The 27,153-nt window shown below is 36.0% G+C and overlaps 3 protein-coding genes across 3 annotated transcripts; all 3 read left to right on the top strand.

The window, feature by feature from the left end:
• Positions 1–5,460: 5,460 nt before the first annotated feature.
• LOC137708482 (uncharacterized) lies at positions 5,461–11,684 on the top strand. Its single transcript, XM_068447568.1, has 18 exons — positions 5,461–5,741; positions 5,821–6,012; positions 6,096–6,251; positions 6,418–6,711; positions 6,846–7,057; positions 7,146–7,220; positions 7,379–7,445; positions 7,680–8,005; positions 8,211–8,444; positions 8,536–8,723; positions 9,171–9,309; positions 9,429–9,537; positions 9,682–9,784; positions 9,910–10,093; positions 10,243–10,341; positions 10,423–10,481; positions 10,683–10,788; positions 11,017–11,684. Exons 1-18 carry the CDS (start codon positions 5,507–5,509, stop codon positions 11,179–11,181), a joined length of 2,943 nt encoding a protein of 980 aa, XP_068303669.1. The 5' UTR covers positions 5,461–5,506; the 3' UTR covers positions 11,182–11,684.
• A 1,454-nt stretch (positions 11,685–13,138) lies between these two features.
• On the top strand, positions 13,139–18,292 carry LOC137708844 (senescence-associated carboxylesterase 101-like). The gene is made up of 4 exons (XM_068448000.1): positions 13,139–13,278; positions 15,788–16,142; positions 16,477–17,040; positions 17,226–18,292. Exons 1-4 carry the CDS (start codon positions 13,175–13,177, stop codon positions 18,090–18,092), a joined length of 1,890 nt encoding a protein of 629 aa, XP_068304101.1. The 5' UTR covers positions 13,139–13,174; the 3' UTR covers positions 18,093–18,292.
• A 3,484-nt stretch (positions 18,293–21,776) lies between these two features.
• On the top strand, positions 21,777–27,054 carry LOC137708172 (senescence-associated carboxylesterase 101-like). The gene is made up of 5 exons (XM_068447182.1): positions 21,777–21,985; positions 22,885–22,925; positions 24,023–24,377; positions 25,206–25,769; positions 25,989–27,054. The coding sequence occupies exons 2-5, from the start codon at positions 22,915–22,917 to the stop codon at positions 26,856–26,858; spliced, it is 1,800 nt and encodes a 599-aa protein (XP_068303283.1). The 5' UTR covers positions 21,777–21,985; positions 22,885–22,914; the 3' UTR covers positions 26,859–27,054.
• The last annotated feature ends 99 nt before the right edge of the window (positions 27,055–27,153 follow it).

Here is a 27,153-nt window from a genome sequence, read left to right as displayed (position 1 = left end):
TTGTACCAACAAATGAATTATGAAATTTCTAATTTTTTTTGTATTTATATGTTATTTACAAGATACAAAATTTTTTTGGAGGCCCCTTCAAGGTGTGAGCCCTAAATGGGCGCCTACTTGAGTTATTCTCATGACCGACCCTGTTCATAATTAATAACAATATATTCATTGATATTTTTATAAATTTACGTATCAATATTTTTACCAATTTCATTACTTTTAAACACTGAATGATATATTGTCCTTTGAAGATTTGGTAACGATATTTATAGTGATTGCTTACTCTAATGAATAACATGTCGGGGTTGTCAGATGCCGTATCCCATCTAAATATGTTTTCTGGTGTCTTGGTTACACGGGAAGAAATCGATCTCTTTCTAGTCTTATCTCGTTACACTATTCTTTTTAGTTTGCCTATTATAATTAGTGGTATTTATTTTCATTTATATACTAAAATTGAGAGCCTATTTAGTATCCTACTAAAAAAATTTATAATTCTCAAAAACAACTCGGATGAACTTCTTGTCATAACAGTTTTTTCTACAACCCAAAAACTTATTTGATATCTAATCTTAAAGGACTTAGGCAATGTAACTCAAAAACTTGTCTATACAAAATCATTAGGTGGCGGTGGCTGAGGGAGGATATTAAGGTCTGGCGGGGATCCGATAAACGACCCGGAAAATACTCATGAAGACCCAATATCTTGACGACTTGATTTGGAACTCTCAATTTCACACATCATACTATGAAATCATGTTGTCTTCAGGTGGGTTTTGTTCACATATATGGTGGTGGGTTGCTAATTTCAAATGTTGCCATTGCAATTGAGCAAATTGAGTTTGAAATAAAGCTTTGGTAATGGCAAAGAGGTAAGGTTGGGGCATTTGTGTTATTAGAGTGAGAGGATGGTGGGTCGGATGGTGGGAAGAAAATATCTCTGTCGCCGGAAAGATACATGTCACGGTCGCCGGAGAATCTCTCTTAATCCCGAAAACATATCTCTCATCATCACTAGTTACTCTCAGTTGATGTTCGGTGTCGCTGGCCTCATCGCCAAGGTCTTGCGGATGTTGCGAAGAAGAAAAAAATTCAGTAAAAACAAACTTTTGTTGTTCTCTCAAATTTTAGGCTAATTTTTTTAGCTATTTTGGAGTTCTAAGTGTCACAAAACAGGCTTATCAAACAAGTTTTTGAGTTGTGAATTGAGAAATAGTTTTTTGGTTAAAAACTTGGAACTATAATGGAATACCAAACAGGCTCTTAAGTTTTTCAACCTTTCAAGATAAGTTCAATACTAAATTGTGACTGAATGTGGTTTAGGTTACTTCTCCATCTTCAATATCTTAGTATAAAAAAAATTTCTCAAAAAATATCTTTGTATAAAAATTGGTTAAAAAAAAAAAGGAAAAATAATGAAAAAGGCTTGAAAATTTTGAGTTTTAATCAAAAAAACAAAAATGTGTTGTAAGTGAATAGTGTCTGGAATGAATTCTTAGAGTAAAATTATTATTTTTTGTTAAAATGAACAGTATCGAGACTGTTTCGTTAAAATTCTCTAAAAAAATGGGTATATTATGAAATCATAGATACAAGCTCTCTTACCCAATTTGGGCCAGTTTGAATTAAAAAAGCAAATTTGGTCAGTATGTGGGCCCTCAATTGCGCAATGGGCCTTGGCCTATGTTCAAGCTAGGTCCAAATATTTTTGTTTTGTTATTCTTTTTCAATAACTTGAAGCCACCTTCATTTGACGAGGATCTTATCTCAAGATAAACAAGGTACGTATTAATTTTTAGAAAAATTAATGAAAATAATTTGAAAATTTTGAATTTTAATGATAAGGACAAAATAGTGGGGAGTGGGGAGTGTCGATGTGGGTTATTGGAGAAATTGGGGTTGATGGGAAAATTAGGGTTACTAAAGAGCGGTTGTGGGTGTCAGCCGGGAAGGGGGAGGAAGTTGCATAAGAATTAGGGTTTTGTGTTCTAGTTGAGGGAGAAAGACAGGGATAGGGATGGGGCCCAAGAATTATTTGTTTTTTATTGTTAAATAAAAAACAAATAATTTATTTTTTAATTTTTATTTCAATTAGTGAAGGAGTGGGCCCTACTCTCACCACATCAGCATTTAATAGAAAAATTGACGGATGTATGACATCGCAATAAATTCAAAAGATGAGATGTGACATTGCAATGTTTAAAACATGAGGTATACAATTGTTATGCGACTTATAATTGAGGTGATTTTTTGTAATTTACCTAATTATCTGATATCTTTGTGTTTTGGTTACATGGGAAGAAATCAATCTCTTCTTAGTCCTATATCGTTACACTATTTTTTTCAGTTTGTCTATTTACAGCTAGTGATATTTGTTTTCGCTTGTGATTAAATTTTTAAATTTTTTTTGACATTTCTTGATGAGTTTGATGCTAAATTGTGACTCAATAATTGTATAGTTTAGGCTATCATGAAATTAATAAAAAATATGGTTGTATAAAAATAAATAATAAAAATTTTTGGTATATCATGAAATCATGGAGACAAACTCTCCTTACCCAAAAATTGGCCAGTTTCAATTACCCAAAAAAAAAAAAAAAAAAAAAAAAAAAAAAAAAAATATGAGGCAGGCCATAGGAATAATTTGTGGGTCCCCAATTAAGCGATGGGCAGTTGGACCTATTTTATAGGTTGGATGGCCCTTGCCCTATTGTGAAACTAGGTCCAAATATTTTGTTTTAATATTCTATTTCGAAACTTGTAGCTAACGTCATTTGACTAGGGTTTCATGGCATCGCACGTGATAACAGCACCAGTGCAAGAATATATAGTAGTTTTTGTTTGTTTGAAACTTCAATAGTAAAATGTAAAATTATGTTCAAATGTCCACTGTCAATGGCATAAATTTAATTGATCAAAGTCAATTAAAATGATAATTACAGAAGTCGTATTACTATCTTTACATGAAATAATAAATCCTTTTGATTAAATATCTGGTTCATTGTTAGTTCATTTTTGGAGTTGGTGTTTCTTGTTGTCAAATAGTGTCTTTATGGGTATATGCGTAGAAGTTTTAATCAATAAAGGATTTTTTTTTTCTGGCTTTGGAGTGCCATTTCAATCATCTGAGTTTGAGTGTGGATGACTTCAAGACTTGGATGCGTTCCTTTGCTTATTCTCAAGCATGTCTCACTCTACAATCTACATGTACGATGACAATTAGTTTGGCCATGTTGGACTTTTATTTTATGTTAAGGTTTCTTTGGATTGATGACCTCTTTTTCGTTGTGTAATTTTGGTGTTAGATTTGTCGCCTCTATCGTTTTGTGGCAAATTTTTACCCCTCTACTTAGTTTGGTAGTCATGTAGGGGTTTAACTTATTTATTAGTTGTGTAAATTAATCTCCACATTAAGAAATTGGTCACTGAAAAAGTTGTACCCATGTGACACCCTTATGTATTTGTTTAGTTCGTACTTAATAAATCGTTGCTTGTCAAAATTTATTTATTTTATTGATAACCTCTTGAATGTTGTCTTGAATAACCTCTTTGATATTTATATCGGTTCTTAGTTTTATAATAAAACCTCTTTGGAATTGTCACCCTTGCAGTCCAGCAAAACACATTGGTACAACTCATCATGCAATATGCTCAAGCAAATATCTGAACCCTATAGTGTGTGTTTTATCCCCAAAAACAAGAACAAAAACAAGAATTGTATCATCGAAATCAGCTTCACTGAAATTTTCCAGAATCTACATACACACAAGTACACAGAGAAAAATATATGAAATTGCATGTATAAATAGGTGAGAACCAACCCAACAAATTGCCAACCAATTCAGCTTTCCACTGTTCGTCGGTCCAGCTTTCGTGCATCAACAATTTATACAAAAAATGACTTTCCAGAACCAAAAGCTTGCAGCTATTTTCTTCATTTGGGTTACAGTTGCTAGCATGGTGCTGGCTGTTTCTGCAGAAGTTAGCTCTCCAGCCTCTCCCCCATCTGCAGCACCAAGTTCTCTAACTACAGCGTTTCCAGTGTGGATGCTGATTGGTTTTCTAGGGTTCATCATTTATCTCTTTTAAGCCTTTTGGCTTAGGCTACGTTACCATGTTTGTGTTGCTGCTGAATCTTCTGATGTGCATGCCAAACATGTCATATACGGTTTTCTGAAATAATGTGTGTAGCAGCTTTGCTTACGCATTTCATATACGATTTTCCCCTTTTTTGTTGTAATTTTTCCGTATAATTATCTATCAAGTGAATTCCATATATTGAGTTAGTATTGTGTAGTACTGGAAGACGTTGTGTGGCATAATCAATTCCATTCTGTGAATTGGTTATTGATATTAGACTTTAAAGTATAAACTCGTTGTCCACTTGTATTATGAACCAGTGAGACCATCCATTATCGTACAATAATTTTGTAGTAGATCGACTGTGCTTCAAAAGACAACGGCAGAGGAGAATAAGGAGGCACTTCCTCTCCTTCAATATAGGGAACCAAAACAAGTTAAAGACGAAGTCTGCAAGTAGCTCGGATGATATTCCTCCCCAAACTTTCCTATTTTTGACCAAGTGAATTGAAAAGCCAACTTGTAAGGAGCTGCCATATCCTTTAAATTTTAATTTTAGCTAATTACCTTTAAGAGCTTTTATAATTGGCCAATTTTCCTTCTAAACTTTAATATTAGTCAAATACTCCCTTGAACTTTTATAATTGGCCAATTTCCCCTATGATGCTAGATTTTGAACTTTTATTCATCTTAGTCATGTGCATGGGAATGACAATTGTCTGAGGTAAAAGTGTAATTTTATCAGTATGTGGTCAACATATGTTTTTTCTTCTGCTTCTTCTTCTTCTTCTCTTCCGTTAGTTCACTACATATACTTTTTCTTTGAATTTTACCCTAATATGGACAACTATAAATCTTCTCCATGGTCTTGCTTTTTCAGCAACATGTTGGGGTCGTGACGCCATTTCATTAGCCTACCTTGTGACTTGACTCACATGACCATCTCGGTTCACCTATATTAATTCAAGATCCAAATTCGAATAAGAAAAGTAATTACTTATCTCAACAAATTCATTAATGAAAAGTGACCAATTATAAAAGTTCATGGGAGGAATCAACTAAAATGAAAGTTCAGGGGGAAATTTGCCAATTACAAAAGTTCAGAAGAATAATCGGTTAGAATTAAAGTTCAAGAGGAAGTTGGCCAACTATAAAAATTTAGAAAGATAATTGGTTAAAATTAAATTTAAAGAAAAATTGAATGCGCCTTACAAATTGGAGAGAAATTGGCAAATATCTCTAAACAAAATCATAATAGTACACATTCAGATTATGGGCCTCGGCTCGTTCAACAATACTATCTCCCAAGGCCCAATGTGCCCACAATTCTTCTAAAAAGAATGAGACTAGGAGAAAGAACTAAAAAAAGGAGCGAAAGAGTTGAACGACGACTGTGACGATCGGGAGGAAAAGCGGCGGTGTAAAAATGGCGGAAGAAAGGAATGCGGCGGAAGGAAGCAACGCCAGAGCAAGCACGCGGAGAAGACGACGGACATGGTTGAAGAGGAAAGAGAAATGGTTGGTAGTGCTCGGCGTAGTTCTCCACGCCGTTTACATGCTCAGCATCTTCGACATCTACTTCAAGTCTCCCATTGTCCACGGCATGGATCCCGTCACCCCCCGCTTCTCCGCCCCCGCAAAACGCCTCGTTTTGCTCGTCGGTACGTCCAATTTTCCCGCTAAAATTCCCTCTGTTTATCATTCGAGTGGGCTTTGAAAAGTTTGGAGCTTCTGCTGCAGCTGATGGGCTGAGAGCCGACAAATTCTTCGAGTCGGATTCCGACGGGAACTTCAGAGCGCCGTTTCTGAGAAGCGTGATGATAGAGAAAGGTCGGTGGGGAGTGTCACACGCTCGTCCGCCGACGGAGTCGAGGCCTGGACATGTTGCTATCATTGCTGGGTTCTATGAGGATCCCAGTGCTGTTACGAAAGGTTCAGTCTTTTGTTTTTTTTTTGGCCAGCATTTATACAGATGCAAATTGGTTTTCTGAAGAAACCAAAATCGTCTTTTTCAGGGTGGAAAGCTAACCCTGTTGAATTCGATTCGGTTTTTAATCGAAGCCGGCATACTTTCTCTTATGGTAGTCCCGATATAGTCCCCATTTTCTGTGCTGCATTGCCTCACACCACCTGGAATAGTTACCCTCATGAATTTGAAGACTTTGCTACTGGTTTGATTTCAAACTTTCATCACATTTTTCAATTACAACATGTTATCTCTGTTTTATTTTACTGGTTGATTTCAGTCTTTCAGCACATTGATTAGTGAAGTTTAAATATTTGATAATAGCTTATAATTCTTTCTTTTATCCATTTGTATGTGTCAATGGCATGCAGATGCTTCCTTTTTGGATGAGTGGTCTTTCGATCAATTTCAGAGCCTTCTGAATCGGTCCAAAGAAGACCAAAAGTTGAAGGAGTTACTCTTACAGGATAATCTTGTTGTGTTTTTGCACTTACTCGGCTGTGACTCAAATGGTCATGCGCATAGGCCTTTTTCGTCCATATATCTCAATAATGTTGCAGTTGTTGATAGTATAGCTGAAAGGGTTTATAATCTTCTGGAAGATTATTACAAGGACAATCGTACTGCATACGTGTTTACTGCTGATCATGGAATGCATGATAAAGGTTGGATTTAATTCGTTTTCACTTTTATAGAAACTTTTTGCTTCTCTTTTCTCACCGAATTGTTATAAGTTTTGAACTTATACATCATTTTTTTCCCTTATAACAGTTCTTACGTGTTATAATTTTACTGATAGGCAGCCATGGAGATGGACATCCTTCAAACACTGATACTCCCCTAGTTGTTTGGGGAGCAGGTGTTAAACATCCGAAGCCAGTCTCCAACCATTCTGATTGCAGTTTTCGTTTTGTCGATGATCATATGCATGATGCGCCAACACCTAAGGAATGGGGCCTTCATGGCATCGAAAGGGTGGATGTTAATCAAGCTGATATTGCCCCTCTCATGGTTGTACAATTTGTTTTCCCAACTTTTCCCCCCTTAAACTCCCTTTCAAGTTGTATCACTCTTATTTGCTGATTGAGTTTTCTGGCAGTCAACTCTTCTCGGTTTGCCTGGTCCTGTAAACTCAGTTGGAAGTTTACCTCTTGATTACATAGACATGTCAAAGGTATAGTCAACCAGTTTGATGGAAGACTTTTTCTTTTTGTTGTAAAGGATGTGTAATGTTATCACTTTTATCTTTGCCTGCATACGCCTATTGTATTGGATGAGTTTTATGGTTAATTGGTAGACAACTGAGCTTTCTCTTTTTGTTTCATTTTCCAGGAAGATGAAGTTGAAGCTGTGGTTGCCAACACAAAGCAAATTCTCAACCAGTTCCTTCGGAAGTCACGTATCCTTTTGTTTCTGATTATATATTTATATATGTACATAAATATATTTATGTGCTATATATGACAACAAGGCATCACTTTCTTCAATCATAAAATATCCAATTCGTTTAACAAAATAGCATATTAAGGTTAAAACTTAAAACTGTTGTTATATCTGATTCTACTGGAGTTTTGAGGAACGAAAGGAGGTAGAGACGGCCTTTTTTATATCTTGGATTTCTTGACAAAGTTAGAAACAAAGGAGGCAAATTCATTATATTTTAAGCCTTTCAAACCACTGGCCGATTATTCCTCCCTATTGGATCAGATTGAGGATCTAATATCTAATGGAGACTATGAAACTGCAAGGAAGCTGTCTGAAGATCTCAGGGATTTGGCTCTGAAGGGACTTCACTATTTCCAAACTTACGATTGGCTGATGCTCATGATAGTAATTATTCTTGGGTATATTGGTTGGATGACCTATATTCTTCTCCATGTGCTGCAATCTTATACTCCATTGGCAGGGTATATGTTTAGAAAGGAGCAAACAGATCACCCGACAGATAATACCAGAAAGGTAATGTTTGTGTAGTCTTGACCTCTTGTGAAGCTTTAATAGTGATTTCTAAATTGAAGGACAGAATTCTGAAAACAGAGATGTTTTTCTCTAAAAGAAAGAAACTAAAAGGTGTTCATGAATATATTACATGTGAAATCTGAACAACTAGAAGTGTTAATATTCACTATGTAATGTAACCCACAAATCTCATTGTTTGCTGCAGGTACAACTTTGTGGATGCCTTTTCCTGGGACTACTCAGTATAGTACTGTTTATGGAGCGTTCTCCTCCTCTTTACCATGCATACACGTCAATGACAGTATTCCTGTGGACACAAATATTTAGTGAATATCGGTTCATCAAAGCATTATGGAAAGAGTTACATGGAAGAAGAATCAATTACTTTGTGAAAATTCTAGCCACTGGTGCTTTCTCAGTATTCATTCTTGAATTCCTGGTATTGAATCAGAACCATATTTTTTCACACTGCAAGCCACGGGAAATTGTACTCTACAATCCTGAACAGCGTATTTTGGTAATTTCTGCAGGTTAATAGCTTTACTGAGAGGAAGCTATACACTTGGTGTTTCCTAGTTTCTGGAGTCGTATCCTTTCTTTATCTCTTAAAATCGATTCCCCGGAGATCTGGCATACCAATCTTTGCCTGTGCTGCATGTTGGTTCTTGTCTGTGTTTACATTGATGCCAGCAGAAATTCCCGATAATAATCGTCTAGTGTAAGTCATCTTAATTCTTGAATGTTTCTCTGTGGTGCGTATGTGTGTTGGGGTGGGGGTTACTTCAATTATAAATGTAACGAACTTCAGAAATGAACCCAATCTCTAATTCAAACAATACCCTTATTGTGCTCACATTTTTTTATGGGCAAGCTGGGTCTAGTTGAGATTTCCTTCTTTCTTTCTCATTTGTTAACTTTTTAAATGAAATACAAATTGCCAGAAGGGAGGGTAAACCTGATATATGTTCAAAGCAGAACCCAGCATGTGCCAATTTTACTATTTGCAAGAACTTAAATCAGCTTTGATAGTTGTGTTGGTTAGGTTTGCGTAAAATTAAGAAATAAATTGAATGTAGCTATGATTAATCAACTAAGATTAAGCTAAATTATCGTCTTGAAAAGATTATGCTAATTATGAACCTTTTGTGACAAATCATGTTTGCAGGATTTGGAGTGGAGTTATGATTATTATGATCGGAGTAGCTGCTAGATTGCTAGATCTGCGTACTGAAGGAAAGTATTGGCTAAGTATCTGTAATCATGACAAGAAGAAACCTAAATTTCCCATGCTCTTCCAGTTACAGGTGTTTAACCTATCTCTGTCCTCGGTTGGTATGGAAACAAAGCTTAACGTATCATGTAACTTAACAGATCTGGAGATACATTTGATATTTATGGAATGTTTTGGAACTTTGTGAATTAGGCTCTTTTGGTTGGATTGTCATCCGTGATGGTGTCAATATCAACCTCTCACAGAACTGAGAACCAAGAACTACTCGCTTTGCACCAGATCATAAATTGGTCCATCGCTGGTATGGGTTTTCACTCTTCCCTTTTAGGGCCTTTTTACATATCCGACTTGTTAGTTCTTTTCTCTTTGTAATTGGTATGTCAGTTTACAGGTAACTGCAAATATCATTTCTGTTTATATTGATCTTTAATTTGTCTGGTCATAGGTTTCTCGATGGTACTTCCATTATTTTCAGCAAATGGCCTCTTGTCCCGTCTTACTTCCATATTTCTCGGTTTTGCGCCCACTTTTCTTCTATTATCTATCGGGTACATTCCGTTTATATTCTAGCTTATAGTTGCCTTCATTTAACAGATTTTTTTTAATATGTGGAATGTTAGGTTGAATTTTTTTATTTTTTTTATCTTTTTGCTCATTCTCTAGACCTATGCAGATATGAAGCTGTTTTCTACGGTGCTCTGGCTCTTGTACTCATCTCTTGGATACTAGTTGAAAACACACTTATTTACTCAAGTAAGGTGAGAAGGTTGTCAAGTTCCTTTAGTGGTATGGAGGAAAATGTCATACTTGATGGTAGATACTTACAGCTGTCTGATGTGAGAATTCCGTTGATCTTTGTAAGTCCTATCCTTTTTCTTTTTGTTACAATACTGAAAGATTTATCTGATTGTTTGAGAAATTTAACTATATACATTGCCCAATTTTTTTAATAATCTAACTGCTCATCATTCATATTGTATGTCTCCGATGTCTTTTGTGGTTTTAGATGGTTTTATTCAATGTTGCTTTCTTTGGAACGGGAAACTTTGCAAGTATAGCAAGTTTTGAGATTTCATCAGTGTATCGGTTCATTACTGTCTTCAGTGTAAGTGAAGGTTGAACTTTCCTGAGCATTTATCAGATTAGTTGTCACTACTTACCTGATACCATTTGCTTCTAATTTCAGCCGTTTCTCATGGCCGCCTTACTTATCTTCAAGTTATTCATTCCATTCCTGCTAGTCATGTAAGTCCAGTTACAATTTTGCATGTGATGCGTGGCTACAAGCTGTCGAAACATCCTTCTTTATTGACGCTGTTAATTATGCCATTGGAAAATGCGTTTTACTAGCATGTATAGGAAATTCTTTTTCTTTTAAGCCATAAGAAGTTGTAAGCAATTGTGATTCTCAACTTCTCATATAATTTGTGTTCGACTGACGTGCAGATGCGTATTCAGTGCAATAACAAAGCTAAACCGACTTCCACGTTTGGCATGCTATTTTCTCGTTATACTATTTTCGGATGTAATGACCATGCATTTTTTCTTCCTGGTAAGTTACTATATTCTTCAGATTTTGAATTTGTAACTTTTTCTCGCTGCTTCCGTCTCCTGTAACAATACGAGATTACCCAACAAAGTAACATTTAAACACAGATATCTGATCCACACCGCATACCATACTATACACACCACACGTGCATGGACGAATGCTTCTTATTTTGCAGCATCCGATCAATAATTTCTAGCAAACCTTACTGACCGTTTTGATTACTATCAGGTCCGGAATACAGGAAGTTGGATGGAAATTGGTAACAGTATCAGCCATTTCGGAATCATGAGTGCTCAAGTTGTCTTTGTGCTTTTGCTCTTTGCTCTCACAAACATATACACAAAGGATATCGACATTGGTTCAGTGGACCGCTCCTCTCGGAAAGCAATGTAAGTCGTGGTAAATTGGGACTTTGGGCATCAAAATAATTCACCAGTTTTCCGGAAAAGCGAGCATTAACGTTGCCAAGGCGCACCCTTGCGATTCGAAGAGAAGCTTCCCATTGGACAATAATTTGCACTTTATTCCTACAATTGCTGATTGCTATTGGAAGAGAGAACCAGCAACGGGATTTTCCAAGTGTTCCCCAAAGTTCGGTCGTCCGCAGCGCAATGGGATGGCATCTTACAAAGTTCGATTGAAATTTTGGCACTCTTCTCACATGTCTTGATTGTTTAGATATTCATTGATCAATTTGTATCTAAAATTTTCAAGTAGAAACTCCTCTTTTGGCTGTCTGAAATATTTGATTGAACATGGATTAATGTTTAAAAAAACGAGCCTTGAGGTGCACCTGGGCGGCTTTGGAAGTGGGGCGGTGATGAAAACGCCTTTGCTTAGCTGGAGTAGACTTAAACTCGCTTTAGACGTGGTCGAAGTGTGCTTGAGATGTTGGACTGGGCCTTTGAAAAAAAAAAACCGTGCAAGTTCAATTCAACTAGACTATATGACATACCCCTCCAAGTTCAAGTAGCCGGAGTAGACTTAAACTTGCCTAGACATGGTCGAAGAGTGCCTGAAATGTTGAATTGGGCCTCTTAAAAAAAAAAAAAAAAACACGCAAGTTCAATTCAACTAGACTATATGGCATACCCCTCCAAGTTCAAGTAGCTAGAATAGACTTAAACTCGCCTAGATGTGGTCGAAGCGTGTCTAAGATGTTGGACTGGTCTTCAAAAAAAAATTCAAAAAAATTCCAAAAAAAAAACCGTGCAAGTTCAATTCAACTAGACTATATGACATATCCCTCCAAGTTCAAGTTCAAGTTCAAATAGGCTATATGGCATACCCTCCAACTAGACTATATATTAACAATTTTAGGTTGCGTGAGACGATAGTCCCATACCTCAAAACTTTTAACTAGGCAGAGTTATCCATGAAAAACCTTGACTTTACCTTCACCTTTTAAAACATTGTGATAAATTAAGTATTACTATCTTCCACTTTAAAACAATAAAGGTCGGCCCTCTATTAGAAAAAATTCTTGGCTATGAACGACCACTACATCGTTGTCCAACCGCACAAACAAAACACCCATTCTCGCCGATGGTCCCACCCTGTGACCCTCGCTCGCGTACGAGCGTCTGACGATTGCTCCTTTGTAAAGTCGAAGAAAGGAAAACGACAACATTGTATTATCGGTAGGCGAATTCAGAGAAAAACAGAAGGGTCAACGGACATTCCACAGCCCTCGGATTTCCTCGTTAGATTTCTTTGGAAATTTCAACGTATTCTTCCGCGAATGTTCAGTCGTTAAAATTGAATTAAATATTCTGGATATTTTCGTTGCGTAGGAACGAAGCAGGGAGCAAAAGGGGTTCAAAAACGACCACGACCAAGACTTTCCGGTGCATGACTTGGCGGGAAGTTTCCTCGTTGGGCCATTTTAAGTGGTGGAACAACGTCGTCCATAATAATTTCATAAAATTATTATTCGAACTCTCTCGTTAAAATTGAACAAAAATGAAACAATAGGGGAAATTTAGTAATTACATAAATATGAATTTTACTGTTTTTTACACCAACCTTACTGCAATAATGTTAACATAGCATGCCCTATTTAAAAACTAAAGATAGATAAAAAAGGGTAATGTTAGATTAAATTTGGAGGTAAAATTTTATAAGCATGTAAGTTGATAATTTGTTCATTACTTAAACGTTGATAAACGTGTTCATTTTTATTTGTGATACATTATTTCGTTTGTAAATTTTATCGATAAACTTAATCTGCCTTGCATTATCCAGAAAAATAATATGTCCGCTTTCGAAGAAACTGCCCCTTCATTGACTAATCACACTCCTTAATTGAAAAAAAAAATCAAATGAAATGAGATTGTTCACACAAGTGTAATAAGAAAGTATTGATTCCTCGTCTATATAAAGAAAGATGCGAACCATTTGGTTTCCAAAGACACGAACCATTTGGTTTCCAAATCTCTCAATCTACTGTATTCTTAAGCAGATCGGCAAAAGCTCGAAGATGAACAACGTGTAAGTTAACTTCAAACTCCTCCGATCCTAGCTTTTTTTTTTAACCCCTTGTCATTGATTTTTCTTATGTTTAGTTAGATCAAAGTACAGGCTCGTTTGGAAAGATTTTTAATATGACTTAAAAACACTTTTAAAGAAACTATTTATGAATGCTTCTTGTAAGAATCACTAGTTATGTGCTTCTTATATGAAGCACTTCAAGTGTTTTTCCAATATTCATTTGTATTTTTACTAAATATTGGTTCTAAATATATTTTCATAAAAAAAAAATGATTTTAGTCAATTTAAAAACAGTTCCAAACGAATCATACGATTTTGCTCAATGTAGTTTGGTGAAATCCCACTTCGATCCATGTAGTGTCGATTGTCGTGATTAAGCAGACATTTTTAGAACGACTTCTGGAATGATTAAAAGTATTTTCAAACAATTGAAAGTTTTTGTGGTTAATTTTTGAAGAAAAACTTATTCAACTTTTCTAGATAGTAGAAGCTCTTTTTGGAGAAGCATATGCTATGTGCAGCTTTAAGAAGCACTTCCAAGTTTTCAAGTACTTTTTCGAGAAGCACTTGAATATTTTATAAACATTTCTCTATGTTTGCAGTAAAAAAGAAGAGCTTATGAGTAAAGTATTTCTCACATAAGCAATAATTTAATAATTGTCCCTAGAGTTTAACAAAGTATGAAACTTCATTCTTACATGTGTTTTTCTAAAGTGACCTTATTAGACCAACTTCAATGGTTGGACTAAAAACCAAATTTTTTAGCCCATAAAATTTAGCTTTTAGCCTAGAAACAGTTTTTCTACTCCAACCCTTTTACCCTAAAATTTTAGCCTGAGATTATTAAAAAATGAACTTAGGCTATTTTTTTTCTTAAATTACTTTTTTTTTAAATAAATATGTAGACTATCGTAAATTAATTTTATGAATATTTTAATCCAAAAATATTTAAATTATGATAAATATTGAAAAATCACTAAATTTTCCACAAAGCAAGCTGTCAACTTAATACAACCGATAATTCATAAATCACGTAATTAATAAACTATATAAACTTAATACAAATGACAATTAATAAACTTAATTAATAAAGCACATAATTCATATACTACATAAACTTAATAATCATATCCACCATCTTCACTTGGGATGGACTTTGTGATTGAATTGGAATATAGGGTTCAGAGGATTCATCATCTTGAAATGTACTCATAGAGGCAGACTTTCGCAAAATTTCCTTTTACTTACTACGTAAGAACTTTTTCCTCTCTGGTGTGTATTTGCTGAGATCCTCCATCATCAAATTAACTTCAACCTCTCTTGCTCCCTATCTGAGATTTCCTTCATTTGCAAACGCATTCGGGTCTTTTCTTCTTGGCGAGTGCTATGGGTTTCGTTCAATTTTGCAGGTCCAATTACGACCTCTAATTTGCTCTCTTGCCATGTTGAACAATTTGGAAATTGAAAGAAATGGTACAAAGATAAATTGGAAGAATCGTAGGAGAAAATTGAGTTTTGTGTGGATATTTGAACAAATACATAGGTATTGATAGAGTTTTTGGATGAATTTTGAGTTAAATATTTTTTTTTAATTATTTTAGCCGTTGGAGAGTGTTTGGGGGGGGGAATTTGGGGAAAATTTTGGCATTTAGCCCACCATTGGAGTTGGTCTTACGAGCACAAAGAAATATTTCTAGAACATCCATGTATACACTTTTATGGCATGCTTACGTAAGAATAATTGAAATAAAAAAGCAGAATTGAATTTTGACTACAAAATATTATTGTGTTTATCAAATATTAAGGAATAAAAAAATTTCATGGGATCCATGCAAATTTTGGAATTGAATTCCAAAATTCCAAAATTTGGAAGAATTGGATTCCAAGTTATTGGGGAAACCAAAATAGATTCTCATTTGAACTCCAGGTTATTGGGGAATTGGAGTGAATTTTTCCTTCTTATTATACCCTCATTTATTTCTGAAACTTCAAAATTGCCCTTTGTATTTACCCCATCCCAAATTTTATTCTCTCAGCGAAAAAAAAAAAAATTCAAATACAAAACTAAATATTTTATCACAAAGTTTAAAATAAAATAAAATAAAGTATTAACCAATAAAAAATAACATATAAAATATATTACTAGAATAAAGGTATTTTAATAATCACATTATTTTTCATTCCGATTCATGTGAATCAGTAAATAACTTATATGGTTCGATATTATTCTTACTTCAATTCTTGAAAAATTTAATAAACAGTTTCAACATGAATTTAATTCAAATTTCACCCCGTTCTAACTTCTCAATCCCTCTTATTCTGATTACGGATTAGTAAACGAGTCATTAAATTTTCCTACCAAATGTAATCAAAAGTACTCTAAGTACTCTTGGTTGTTAGATTGACATTTTAAACTATTTCAAAAGCAGTTCCAAGCATGTTTGTCATTATGGTTGAGTGGTATTTTCTTACACACTCCTTTTCCTTCAATTTTTGTTGGTGGTGACAGAATTAGCAGTGCTGGGCTTGAACTAGCAAATGTGCTGGTGACTTCTCCTCCCCTGCACCAGTCGTGGGACGCGGTTCAGAAGCAAAAGCTCCACACAGCTGCTGATCCGAATGCACAAATGGCCTTATACATTAGTGAAACAAAGCACTCGAACACCACCATCATATCTTTTCTTACTTCACCCGTCACGCTTCAAGATCAACAAGCAATGATTTCATCGACGACTCTCAAGGACACAAATTTTCCTCTCTTTGAGTTTTTGTGCAACAAAGACACCCCAAGTTTCTCCGTCAATGGATTGGCAATCAACTTCTTCGCCTTGTATCACACCACCCTCGATCTTCTACTAACAAGGGTGCGTATTGTTCTCTATGATAACTGATAAAGTTTAAACCGCTTTGACAACTATTAATATTAGTGAGAAACAATTAAAAATCAAAGTTATAATGTTAGACTACTCGTCGCTTAATTAGTTTGGCTTTTTAGACATTTGTTAACGTTTGTGAGAAACACTTATAAAACCTCATTAATAGTGTTACAAGAGTCGAATATAGTAACAGTCGAGTCCATTTTTTGTTTGTTTTAAAACCGAGTTTTAAGTGTTTTTCACTATGTAAGTTTGAGGAACTTATTTGAAAAGACTTCTCCGGTTGGTTCAGTAATCAAGTAGCTTTTATGTAATAATTCAGCTGGTAGAAAGCAGCAATTCCAACTCATTGATACTTATCACTGGACATTCTTTTGGAGGCTGTGTAGCTACCCTTTTCACCTTATGGCTGCTACAAAGCCTCAACTTGTCGAAAGCGAAATGTCCCCTTTGCATCACTTTCGGTTCACCCTTGACCGGTGATGAAAAACTCCGACAATGCGTGTTGCAATTCTCAAAATGGAGTTCTTGCTTCTTGAACGTAGCCTCTATCAACGATCCTGTACCTAAAGCCTTCCTAACCACTTCGCAAGCAAGTGACTATAAGCCTTTCGGAACATTCCTATTGTGCTCCGCTTCGGGTTGTTCTTGCTTTGAGGACCCTAATGCCATTTTGCAACTGTTGGTAGAAACCAGCTCTCAGAGTGCTCAAATTCAAGGTCCGAATTCGGGGATTCAGTTTTTCGATTACGGACAGATTTTGAGTGATCTCAAGCTCAAGGCGTTTTCGAGAGATGTCTTTGTGTTGGTTGAAGAGGATAGATTTCCACTTAAAGCTGGAATTAAAACACAATTGGCAGCAATATTTGGAGTTCTCAGCTCACAGGTATCCAACTTTCCACACACAATCATTTGATTTGAAGAGATTTAGAGAAATGGTTTCTGCACAAACCTGTTAATTTCTGTCTTTTGATTCCCTTTAAATTTATTTAGTCCAAATCCCATGTTTTTTTTTCATCCTATATATATTTTTACTTCTACTAACTTTTCTCGCAACTCATTTTGTAAAAGTCATTGCAGCAGCAACAACCCGACATAAATTTCGGCAATCTGATACAAAAGATGGAAACTCAAGAACTTAACCACGCAATCCAGAAGACGCAGGTTTACAGTTCTTTCTGGAAATTTAATGAGATTAAAAAGTACATGGCCTACATGGAATGGTACAAGGCGCATTCCAAAAACATGGGAATTGGATACTATGACAGCTACAAAAACAAGGGTGACACATATGACAGTGATGCCCAAGGGTTCAAGAAGAAGCTCTGGATATACTGGCAGGACAAAGTTGCAGAAGTTGAGAGAAAGCCCCAGAAAGAAGGAGCCACAATGAGTACTGCTTTTCTATATACTGGAACGATTTGCAGAAAGATGATCGAACCGCTTCACATTGCAGACTACTACAAGGGAGGTGGAAAAGATTACATAAAGGAAAGGCCTCGACATTTCGTTCTGTTGGAGCAATGGTTCAATGAAGACGAGGAAAAGAAGGCAGAGAGAGAGAAGGAAGAAAGGAAGACCCCCCAACCGCACAGCGAAAGCAAGCCCAACTCAAAAGCAAAGACTGTGGCTTCTAGTCTGAATGATGATTCTTGTTTTTGGGCGCACGTCGAGGAAGCGCTTATCTTGTGTAATGAACAAGCGAGTAATCCAAATGCCAAGCAGAAGCTGATTGACTTTGAGCGTTACGTGCTGAATGCACTCCAGAATTTCGCAGTGACGCCTGATATTTTCTTGGGCCAAAGCAGCTTCATGCAATGGTGGAACGAGTACAAAAAAATGGTGGGAAGTGACTATTCCTCACCGCTCGTCGAGGTCATGAAGCGTAACACTTATCGCAAATATGTGGAGGGGGTCTCGGTTCTTGCTGATCTATAATCCAAGATAATTAAGTTTTAAGCAAGCAATTAAAATCAGATAAAGCAAGATTAGTTTTGCTGTATTGCTCATGATCTTCATCGAGAAAGGTGTGCAGTACTTGTAGGACTTGTTGGTGCTACCACTTTTGAATATTTTTGTTTGTGGTTTCGTTTTGTTTTGGGCTCTAGCATCTAGCTTTCTTTGTTCAAAGTAAAAGATTGTGTTGTTTGGGGGGGGGGTGTTATGATGTTGTAATTTCCACCTCATAAAGCAATGACACTCGTTGCATTTCGATTTCACTAAGTGTGAGGCCTACTCTAATTTCAGTCTTTCAGCACATTGCTACTAGTGAAGTTTAAATATTTGGTAACTGCTTATGATTCTTTTATCAATTTGTATGTGTTAATGTAAATGCTTCTAATAAGTTGATATTATACTGTTGATTTTATCTTATTTTTAATTATAACTAGAGATTTATGCCCAGGCGTTTCTACCAGATATATAGCCAATGGAATTAACAATTATTAAAGTTGACTGTCCACTACAACTATCCATTCTGCTATATATCCATTCTCATGCAAAACGTTCAAAAGGATAATAAGAAAATCTTGTGAACATAAATTATAGTTGATGGTATATGTCCGTTCTCTTTTACCATTACAACCAATGAGAAATATCCATTCTCTTCTACCATTAAGATATATAAGAAAATAATTGTTCAACCTAAAGTGAAGATCGAACAGCTAGCCACCGTACATGTTTTATCAATTCTCTTCTTCCATTGAAGCATGCATGTTAAGAAAATTTTGCAAATCTAAACATGTATTTCAAACAGAGCATGTCCATTCAGCTCTTAAAATCGAAAAAAAAGATTTAGGTTTCTTTCTTACCCAAATGCTCCAATTTGAATCAAATCTTTACAGCCCTTCCAATCAAACGCAAATAATACAATTCTGCAATCAATAAATAAAATGCAAGTTAATACAACACTGCAATCAATAAACAAAACCCAGATTTTAAAAATTAAAATCATCAAAAATTCAACAAAGAAGGAGAATCCAAAAACCAAACCTATCAATCAATTACTAAAATCAACAGTAAAGGAAAAATTTCAATAAATAATTATCCAACTCCACAAATAAACAAAACGCAGATCAAATAATTCACAAAAATTAATAACAACTCCAAAATTACCTTCCAAGAGATGGAGACTCCGAGTAGCCTTCCAATGATGATTTGATCGATAAGAAAATAGTTGTAGGTCATGGGATATCACTTCAAGATTTTCATGGTTCACCTTTGCTTTTTACAATGAGTTAATACTTGATCATCTAGTCCTCTTACCTTCTGTTTCTCAATCTTCTGCAAGAGGATTGAAATCAAAACCATTAAGTTTCATAAAAAAGAAAATCAGAGGAAAAAAAAGAAACAATGAAAATGCAAATATTTGATACCAATTATCCTTGGACGTAAAAGAAAGCCAGCGTGGACTGCTTACTCAAGCTGAATGGGTCAGAGACGAAAACAGAAGCCAAGGAGGAGAAATAACGGTCAAAGCCAAATTTGTGGGTGAGGCAAGTTCTAGAGCTGCAAACAAAAACCTAAAATAAAACGAAAACCCAGGGTGAGGCAAGTTCAAGAGCGACAGATTCAGAGTTTTTTTGTTTTGAATATATATACAACTAATTTACCATTCAATCATATTTGTGGAAAACAATTAAACCGTAAAATTAACAACAATTAAATCTTACGAAGACCAAATTTCCTGTAATTCCAAAAAACCCATATGAAAAACTGTAGACAGTTTGCAAGGGAGATTCAGAGTTAAATCTATACCTTAAGTACATGATCATGAGGTCGCAAGGTATATGTCAATGGCGAAGGCCGACATTGAAATCATCCTTTTCAGTATTTTAGCATGAGATACAGCTAAATGAGTATGTCGTTGCAGAGAAATTTTGAGTGATTCTTAAATTGGATTTGAAGTTTGAACATCATGCTTTCATTCCATAACTTGCTTACCTTGTTAACAAAGAAAACACGGTCTTTTTTGTACTTAGCAAGGTAGACCCATGAATTACGACAAAGTGGACTTCGAGTATAACTCACTATGATGCTCATTTTTAATTATGAATGCTGTCGGGACTCCAATCTCCTTACCCTAGTTGAAAGTAACGTCAAATGCAGACTCCTCTGTTAAGGGGGTGATCGTGATAACCCAATTTTCCAATTATGCTGCCTTTCCAACTTTTTCTTGCCACCCAGTGTCTACATAAAAAGATCGAATTAAAAAAGTAACTGGACCAAGGCATAATCTTTCATTTCTTTCAACGCAATTGATAAGAGGGTGGATTGGATTTGGGGGATTATAGACACAAACATGAGAGAAAATGATTCAAACAATTTGCTTTGCTTCTTTCGACCAAAATATAAAACAATGTTGCTTTGCTTCTAATTTAAAGGAGGTGTAGTCAAACTAAGATTTTAAAAGATTTTAAAAGATTTTAAAAGTGATAGATTTAATAGAATTTAAAAAGATTTAAGATTTCTACAAAATTCATATGGATTTTAAAGAATTTAAATAAATTTAATTTGTAGATTTTGATGAATTGTAGCAAATTTTCATATAATTTTTTTATTGAAATAAAAAAAGGAAAAATCTTTCCAATGCAGCTCTGAATATTTTCAATTTCTAGAGCTTAGTGCTATGCTGCTTCTGCGACTGGGTCTTGCAGAGAAACATGGTGTAATTGCATAGAGGTCTGTGACTGAAATTGCAGTGAAGGAAACTGAGTCTTGGGGGTGTTAATTGGGACTAGATCCTCTCCTAAGCTTAAGAAGAGGATTTTTCTGACTAAATAACTTGGACCGTTGGATGAAAATCTAACGGCTACAAATAGGAGGATTCTTTTAAAGTTATAATAATTATAACCGTTAGATTTTCATCCAACGGTCCAATTTATTTGATCAGAAGGATCCTCTCCTTGGGCTCAGGAGAGGATCCAAATCCGTCCTATCTCGCTCAGTATCCATGCTCAGCTTTTCTGTGCATGTTCCAGATTTTTGTTTTTTTAATTATTTTTTTATGGCAAGGCATGCATCATAGCTGCCAGATGTGATGAGGCAAGGTTTTTTAATTATTTTTTGGTGGAAAGGCATGTACCATTGCTGCCAGGTGTGGATTAGGTAAGGATAAAACGTTGGAATCGAAGAGAGAGTCAGAATGGAAAAAAAGATACTCAGGATGATCAACACGTGGCCAAAGAGTGAAAGAATCCCGAAGAAAAGAAGGGTAACAATGAGGGTAAGGAGGTCACTTTCCTGCAGCAGAGAGGGAAAAGGGGCCCGGCAAGGAAGGACTGGAGGGCAGCTTGGGAAGTTCACTGCTGGTGAACTGTCGCCCTTCTTACATGATGAAGGCCAACTGAGCTTTAGTAGATATAAATTTATTGATTATATTGATTGAATTTTGATATTTTGTTTTATATTTTAATTACAAGATATGTGAATTTATTTTGAGTATAAAGTGATTAACAGAAAGAATTTTAGAGTAATTTCAATTAGAGTAGATTCGTCAATTTTCAGGAGATATTTGTTATTTTGTCTCTATTGAACCTTGTTTTGTGAGCAACTTAGGTCCACATGTTTCCCTTGTCTCCGGCTCTCTCTCTCTCTTCCTTATCCCCATCACTCTCTTTCACTCTCTTCTCTCTTTCCTCTCATCAGGAAAGCACACAAACACAACAACAGCAGCAGCAGCAGCAGCTGCAGCACACCACCATCCCTCACCCTCTATTTGAACCCCACGAACCCAGAAAACGGCGAGGGACTCTTCCCCATTTTTCCAGCGAGACCCGTGAGTTTGCAGGCATTTTCCGGCCATCTTCGGCCACCTTTTGGCTTACAAATAGGTATAATCTTATTCCTTTCGTCTTAAGTTTCGTTTTGGCATATTATAGGTCTGATTTGTCTTAGAAATGAGGAAGTTATAACCTTTTAAAGTTTACCCAGTTTCCGGCGACCTCCGCGGCTTTCGAGCCATTTTCCGGCCAAACCATGACGATTTATCCGTTGAGAAATGTACCATTTTTTTTGGTCTCATTGAGAAGTATGATTTTCGTTTTTGAATCATTCAATTTTGTTGAGTATCGAAAAAGTTATTAACGTTTAAAGTTTAGTCAGTTACCAAGTTCATCGCGAAACATTTAAGGTGACGGAATTCGGTTGGCAACGGAGCCTGACCCGATGAACATGGCGACGAAAGTGCATCGGTAAGGCTGCGTTACCATATTGAATTGCTAGTAGGTGAATTCAGACAAAAAAACAGAAAGCTCAACGGCCATTCCGAATCCCTCAGATTAACTCGTTAGACTTAGATTTCTTTGTAAATTTCTTTGTATTCTTCGGCGAATGTTTAGTTGCTAAAATCAAATCATGTATTAAATTACTCTGGAATTTTCGTTACGGATGAATAAGCTGGAAGCAACCGGGAATATATAATTATCTAAACTTTAACACGTAAACGTAGATAACAGGACCAGAGGCAAAGCATCGAGGCAAAGGTCCAGCCCTCCCTCCTCCGGGAACCTTATAGGAACAAGATCCGTTGACAACGACGTAGACTTTCCTGTGCATTGTCGACTTGGAGAACACAATGAAAAATCCATTGTTTACTTGTTGGGAAATTTCCTCGTGGGGCCCTTTGGTTGGGGACAATGGGGTCCATAAGAATAATAATAGCTTTAGAACTGTTGCCTCTTCTATATAAAGGACACTGACCATCCTGTTTTCCAAATCTTTCAATCTACAGTGGTTTAAGCAGATCGCCAAAAGCTTGAAGATGAACAACCAGTAAGTTAATTTCAAACTCTTCCGATCCTTGTTTTTCTTTGAATCCTTTGTCATTGATTTATCTTATGGTTTATTAGGATAATATTTGGCTACTTAAAAATGAGTAGAAACTTCTACACAAAATTGTGTTTTAATCATAGAACTTTGTACTTATGATCATAACAGTTCATACTATGAATCACAAAGTAACGATTATATGTGCAAAAAATAAATTAAAACTATGGTCGTTTAGTCAATCTATTGAAGCAAATACATTGACGGTTCGTAATGTTTTTACCAATACTATTCATTTGTTTTTAAACAGTTTGATGACTAAACAACCTTAGTTTTAATTTATTTTTTGCATAGACGATATATATAAGATGATTTATAATGTGAACGGTTCTGATTATAAACACGAACTTTTATAAATTGAAGTGTTTTGCATGAAACTTCTTAGGGTTAATTTTGGGGAAAATATTTACAAAGCGTGTCTAGTAGAAGCTGTTTTTAAGAAGCATATGCACTATGTGCAGCTTCAAGAAGCATTTCCAAGTTTCCAAGTGCTTTATTGAGAAACACTTGAGTAAAGTAAAAGAAAAATGCGTATGAGCAAAGTAAAAGACAAGTGCTTATGAGTAAAGTAAAAGAAAAATGCTTATGAGTAAAGTAAAAGATAAGTGCTTATGAGTAAAGTTTCTCGCGGAGGCAATATTTAATGTATGTTCATATGGTTTTGGTTTAACAAAGTGGAATTTCATTCTTACAAGTCTATTGTTAAACTGACCTTATTAGAAGCACGATGAAATTTTATGAAAAATGCTTTTATGATTCGCACACTTTTATGATATGTTTATATAAGGCTAATCAAAATGAAAAAGCAGAATTGAATTTTAATTACGGAGTATTCCAGTATTTATCAAATATTGATAATAAAAAAAATTGTTTGGACACAAATTTTGTAATCCAATTCCAAAATTTGGAGAAATTCGGTTCTCTACAACCTGATGGAAATTAAATTCCGCTGACATTTTTGATTGTTCTACTGACATTTTTAACCATTTCAAAAGCATTCCCTCCATTTAACTTTGCTTCAATTTTTTGTTGGTGATGGACAGAATTAGCAGTGCGGGGCTTGAACTAGCAAATGTTCTGGTGACTTCTCCTCCCCTGCACCAGTCATGGGACGCGGTTCGGAAGCAAAAGCTCCAGACAGCTGATGATCCGAATGCACAAATGGCCTTGTACATTAGTGAAACGAAGCACTCAAACACCACCATCGTATCTTTTCTTACTTCACCAGTCAAGGTTCAAGATCCACAAGCGATGATTTCATCGACGACTCTCAAGGACACAAATTTTCTCGTCTTCGAGTTTTTGTGCAGCAAAAAAACGCCAAGTTTCTCCGTCAATGAATTGGCAATCAAATTCTTCGCCTTGAATCACACCAACCTCGATCTTCTGCGAACAAAGGTGTGCACTGTTATCTTTGATAATATTTAAAAAAGAAGTTTCTTTGCTTTTGAGAAATTCTTATATAAGAACTTGTTCATTCATTGCCTAGTTAAAAATAGACATAGAGACGGAAGAAAGGATGAATCAAATAAATTTTTTTTTTTTCTTTCCAATTTTTGTCTCTTCCTTTTCTACTGAATTAAACTTTTTCATCATTTTGACACTATTAATTTTAGCGAGAAACGGTTAAAAATGATATTTATAATGTTAGATTACTTTCTACTTAATTAGTTTGGCTTCTTTGGCAACTCTTAATATTAACGAGAAACACTGCAAAGACCTCATTATTAGTGTTATAAGTGATGGAATTTAAGGTTCTATCATAAACCAATTGGCAATATGAGGAGTAGCTTAATACCATATAAGCACATAGCAAACCTTGTGCCTCACCGATGTGGGACAACTCTCAATACGCTTCCGTATGTGTCAGATTTTCAAGCCTATACGTGAACAACTAGATAACGTGGAGCGCGTGTGGCTATTGGGCTTCACACGTGGACAACTTGCTCTGATACCACGATGAAATTGTGATTACACCATAAAATCAATTGGCGATATGAGGAGTAGCTCAAGACCATATAAGCACATAGCAAACCTTGTCATACCTTGTCAATAAGAGCCGAATGTTGTAAAGTTGATTCTATTTTGTTTTTTTGTTGTACAAAATGGAGTTGAATGTTTTTTTTTTTTTACCACGAATGTATTTTAAGGAACTTATTTGTAAAGACGTCTCCGAATTAATTATACAACAGTTCAGTAATTGACTAACTTAATGTAATATTTCAGCTGGTAGAAAGCAGCAATTCCAACTCATCGATACTTCTCACTGGACATTCTTTTGGAGGCTGTGTAGCTAGCCTTTTCACCTTATGGCTGCTACAAAGCCTCAACTTGTCGAAAGCGAAGCGTCCCCTTTGCATCACTTTCGGTTCACCCTTGACCGGTGACGAACAACTCCGACAATGTGTGTTGCAATTCTCAACATGGAGTTCTTGCTTCTTGAATGTAGCCTCTATCAACGATCCTGTACCTAAAGCCTTCCTAACCGCTTCGCAAGCGAGTGATTACAAGCCTTTCGGAACATTCCTATTGTGCTCCGCTTCGGGTGGTTCTTGCTTTGAGGACCCTGATGCCATTTTGCAACTGTTGGTGGAAACCAGCTCTCAGAGTGCTCAAATTCAAGGTCCGAATTTGGGGTTTCAGTATTTTGACTACGGACAGCTTTTGAGTGATCTCAAGCTGAAGGCATTTTCTAGAGATGTCTTTGAGTTGGTTGAAGAGGATACAGTTCCACTTAAAGCTGGAATTAAAACACAACTGGCAGCAATATTTGGAGTTAATAGCTCACAGGTATCCAACTTTCCACACAAATGTTTGATTTGATGATGATTCAGAGAATGGTTTCTGCACAAACCTGTTTATTTTTGTCTCTTGATTTTCTTTTACTTTATTTAATCCGAAGATTGGAAATACGCACGGGTGTGCTGGGGATAATCACATCCCATGTTCTTTTCGACCTATATATATTTTTACGTCTACTAACTTTTTTCGCAAATCATTTTGTAAAAGTCATTGCAGCAGCAACAACCCGACATAAATTTCGGCAACCTGATGCAAAAGATGGAAGCTCAAGAACGTAACCACGCGATCGAGAAGACGCAGGCTTACAGTTCTTTCTGGAAATTGAATGAGATTAAAAAGTACATGGTCTACATGGAAGGGTACAAGAAGGAGTCTAAAGAGATGGGAATTGGATACTATGACAGGTACAGAAACAAGCGTTGCTCGGGTGACATTAATGCCGAAGAGTACAAGAAGAAGCTCTCGAATTACTGGGAGGACACGGTTGCAGATGTTGAGAGCAATCCCCAGAAAGAAGGAGCCGCAATGCGTACTCGTTTCCTATTTGGTGGAACGAATTACAGAAGGATGATCGAACCGCTTCGCATTGCAGAGTACTACAAGGAAGGTGGAAAAGATTACATAAAGGAAAGGCCTCGACATTTCGTTCTGTTGGAGCAATGGTTCAATGAAGACGTGGAAAAGAAGAAGGCAGAGAGAGAGCTGAAAGAAAGGGAGAACCCCCAAGTGCGTAGCGAAAGCAAATCGAACTCAAAAGCGAAGAATGTGGCTTCAAGTCTGAATGATGATTCCTGTTTTTGGGTGCATGTCGAGGAAGCGCATATCTTATGCAATGAACAAGCGAGTAATCCAAATGCCAAGCAAATGCTGATCGAATTTGAGCAGTACGTGCTGAATAATCTCGAGAAGTTTGCAGTGACGCCTGATATTTTCTTGGCCCAAAGCAGCTACATGCAATGGTGGAACGAGTACGAAAAAAGGGTGGGAAATGACTATTCCTCACCGCTCGCCGAGGTCATGAAGCGTCACACTTATACCAAGTATGCGGAGGGCGTCTCGGTTCTTGCTGATATATAATCCAAGATAATTAAGTTTTAAGCAAGTAATTAAATCAGATAAAGCAACATTAGTTTATGTTGTATTGCTCATGATCTTCATAGAGACTTGTTGGTGCTACTACTTTCTAATATTTTTGTTTGTGGTTTCATTTTGTTTTGGGCTCTAGCACTCTTGTACAAAGAAAAATAGTGTGTGGGGTATTGTTTAATTACGATGTTGTAATTTCCACTTCATAAAACGCTCGTTGCATTTCGATTTCATGTGAGGGCTATCCTAATTAGTAACTGGAATAAGTTGAGACTTGCGATGATCA

The sequence above is a fragment of the Pyrus communis genome, chromosome 11 (genome assembly GCF_963583255.1).
Source record: "Pyrus communis chromosome 11, drPyrComm1.1, whole genome shotgun sequence".
Classification (NCBI taxonomy): Eukaryota; Viridiplantae; Streptophyta; class Magnoliopsida; order Rosales; family Rosaceae; genus Pyrus; species Pyrus communis.
Note: the sequence above shows the minus strand (reverse complement) of the source record. Positions and strands in the feature narration are given on the sequence as shown.

What these genes read in the sequence shown, in the direction of transcription:
- LOC137708482 (XM_068447568.1), top strand. Translation starts at nt 5,507, where the DNA reads ATGGCGGAAGAAAGGAATGCGGCGGAAGGAAGCAACGCCAGAGCAAGC. An exon ending in ACGCCTCGTTTTGCTCGTCG is followed by an intron (nt 5,742 to 5,820) that starts GTACGTCCAATT and finishes CTTCTGCTGCAG; the next exon opens with CTGATGGGCTGAGAGCCGAC. An exon ending in ATTACATAGACATGTCAAAG is followed by an intron (nt 7,221 to 7,378) that starts GTATAGTCAACC and finishes TTCATTTTCCAG; the next exon opens with GAAGATGAAGTTGAAGCTGT.
- LOC137708172 (XM_068447182.1), top strand. An exon ending in TCGATCTTCTGCGAACAAAG is followed by an intron (nt 24,378 to 25,205) that starts GTGTGCACTGTT and finishes GTAATATTTCAG; the next exon opens with CTGGTAGAAAGCAGCAATTC. An exon ending in TTGGAGTTAATAGCTCACAG is followed by an intron (nt 25,770 to 25,988) that starts GTATCCAACTTT and finishes ATTTTGTAAAAG; the next exon opens with TCATTGCAGCAGCAACAACC.
- LOC137708844 (XM_068448000.1), top strand. Translation starts at nt 13,175, where the DNA reads ATGCGAACCATTTGGTTTCCAAAGACACGAACCATTTGGTTTCCAAAT. An exon ending in AGCTCGAAGATGAACAACGT is followed by an intron (nt 13,279 to 15,787) that starts GTAAGTTAACTT and finishes TGGTGGTGACAG; the next exon opens with AATTAGCAGTGCTGGGCTTG. An exon ending in TTGGAGTTCTCAGCTCACAG is followed by an intron (nt 17,041 to 17,225) that starts GTATCCAACTTT and finishes ATTTTGTAAAAG; the next exon opens with TCATTGCAGCAGCAACAACC.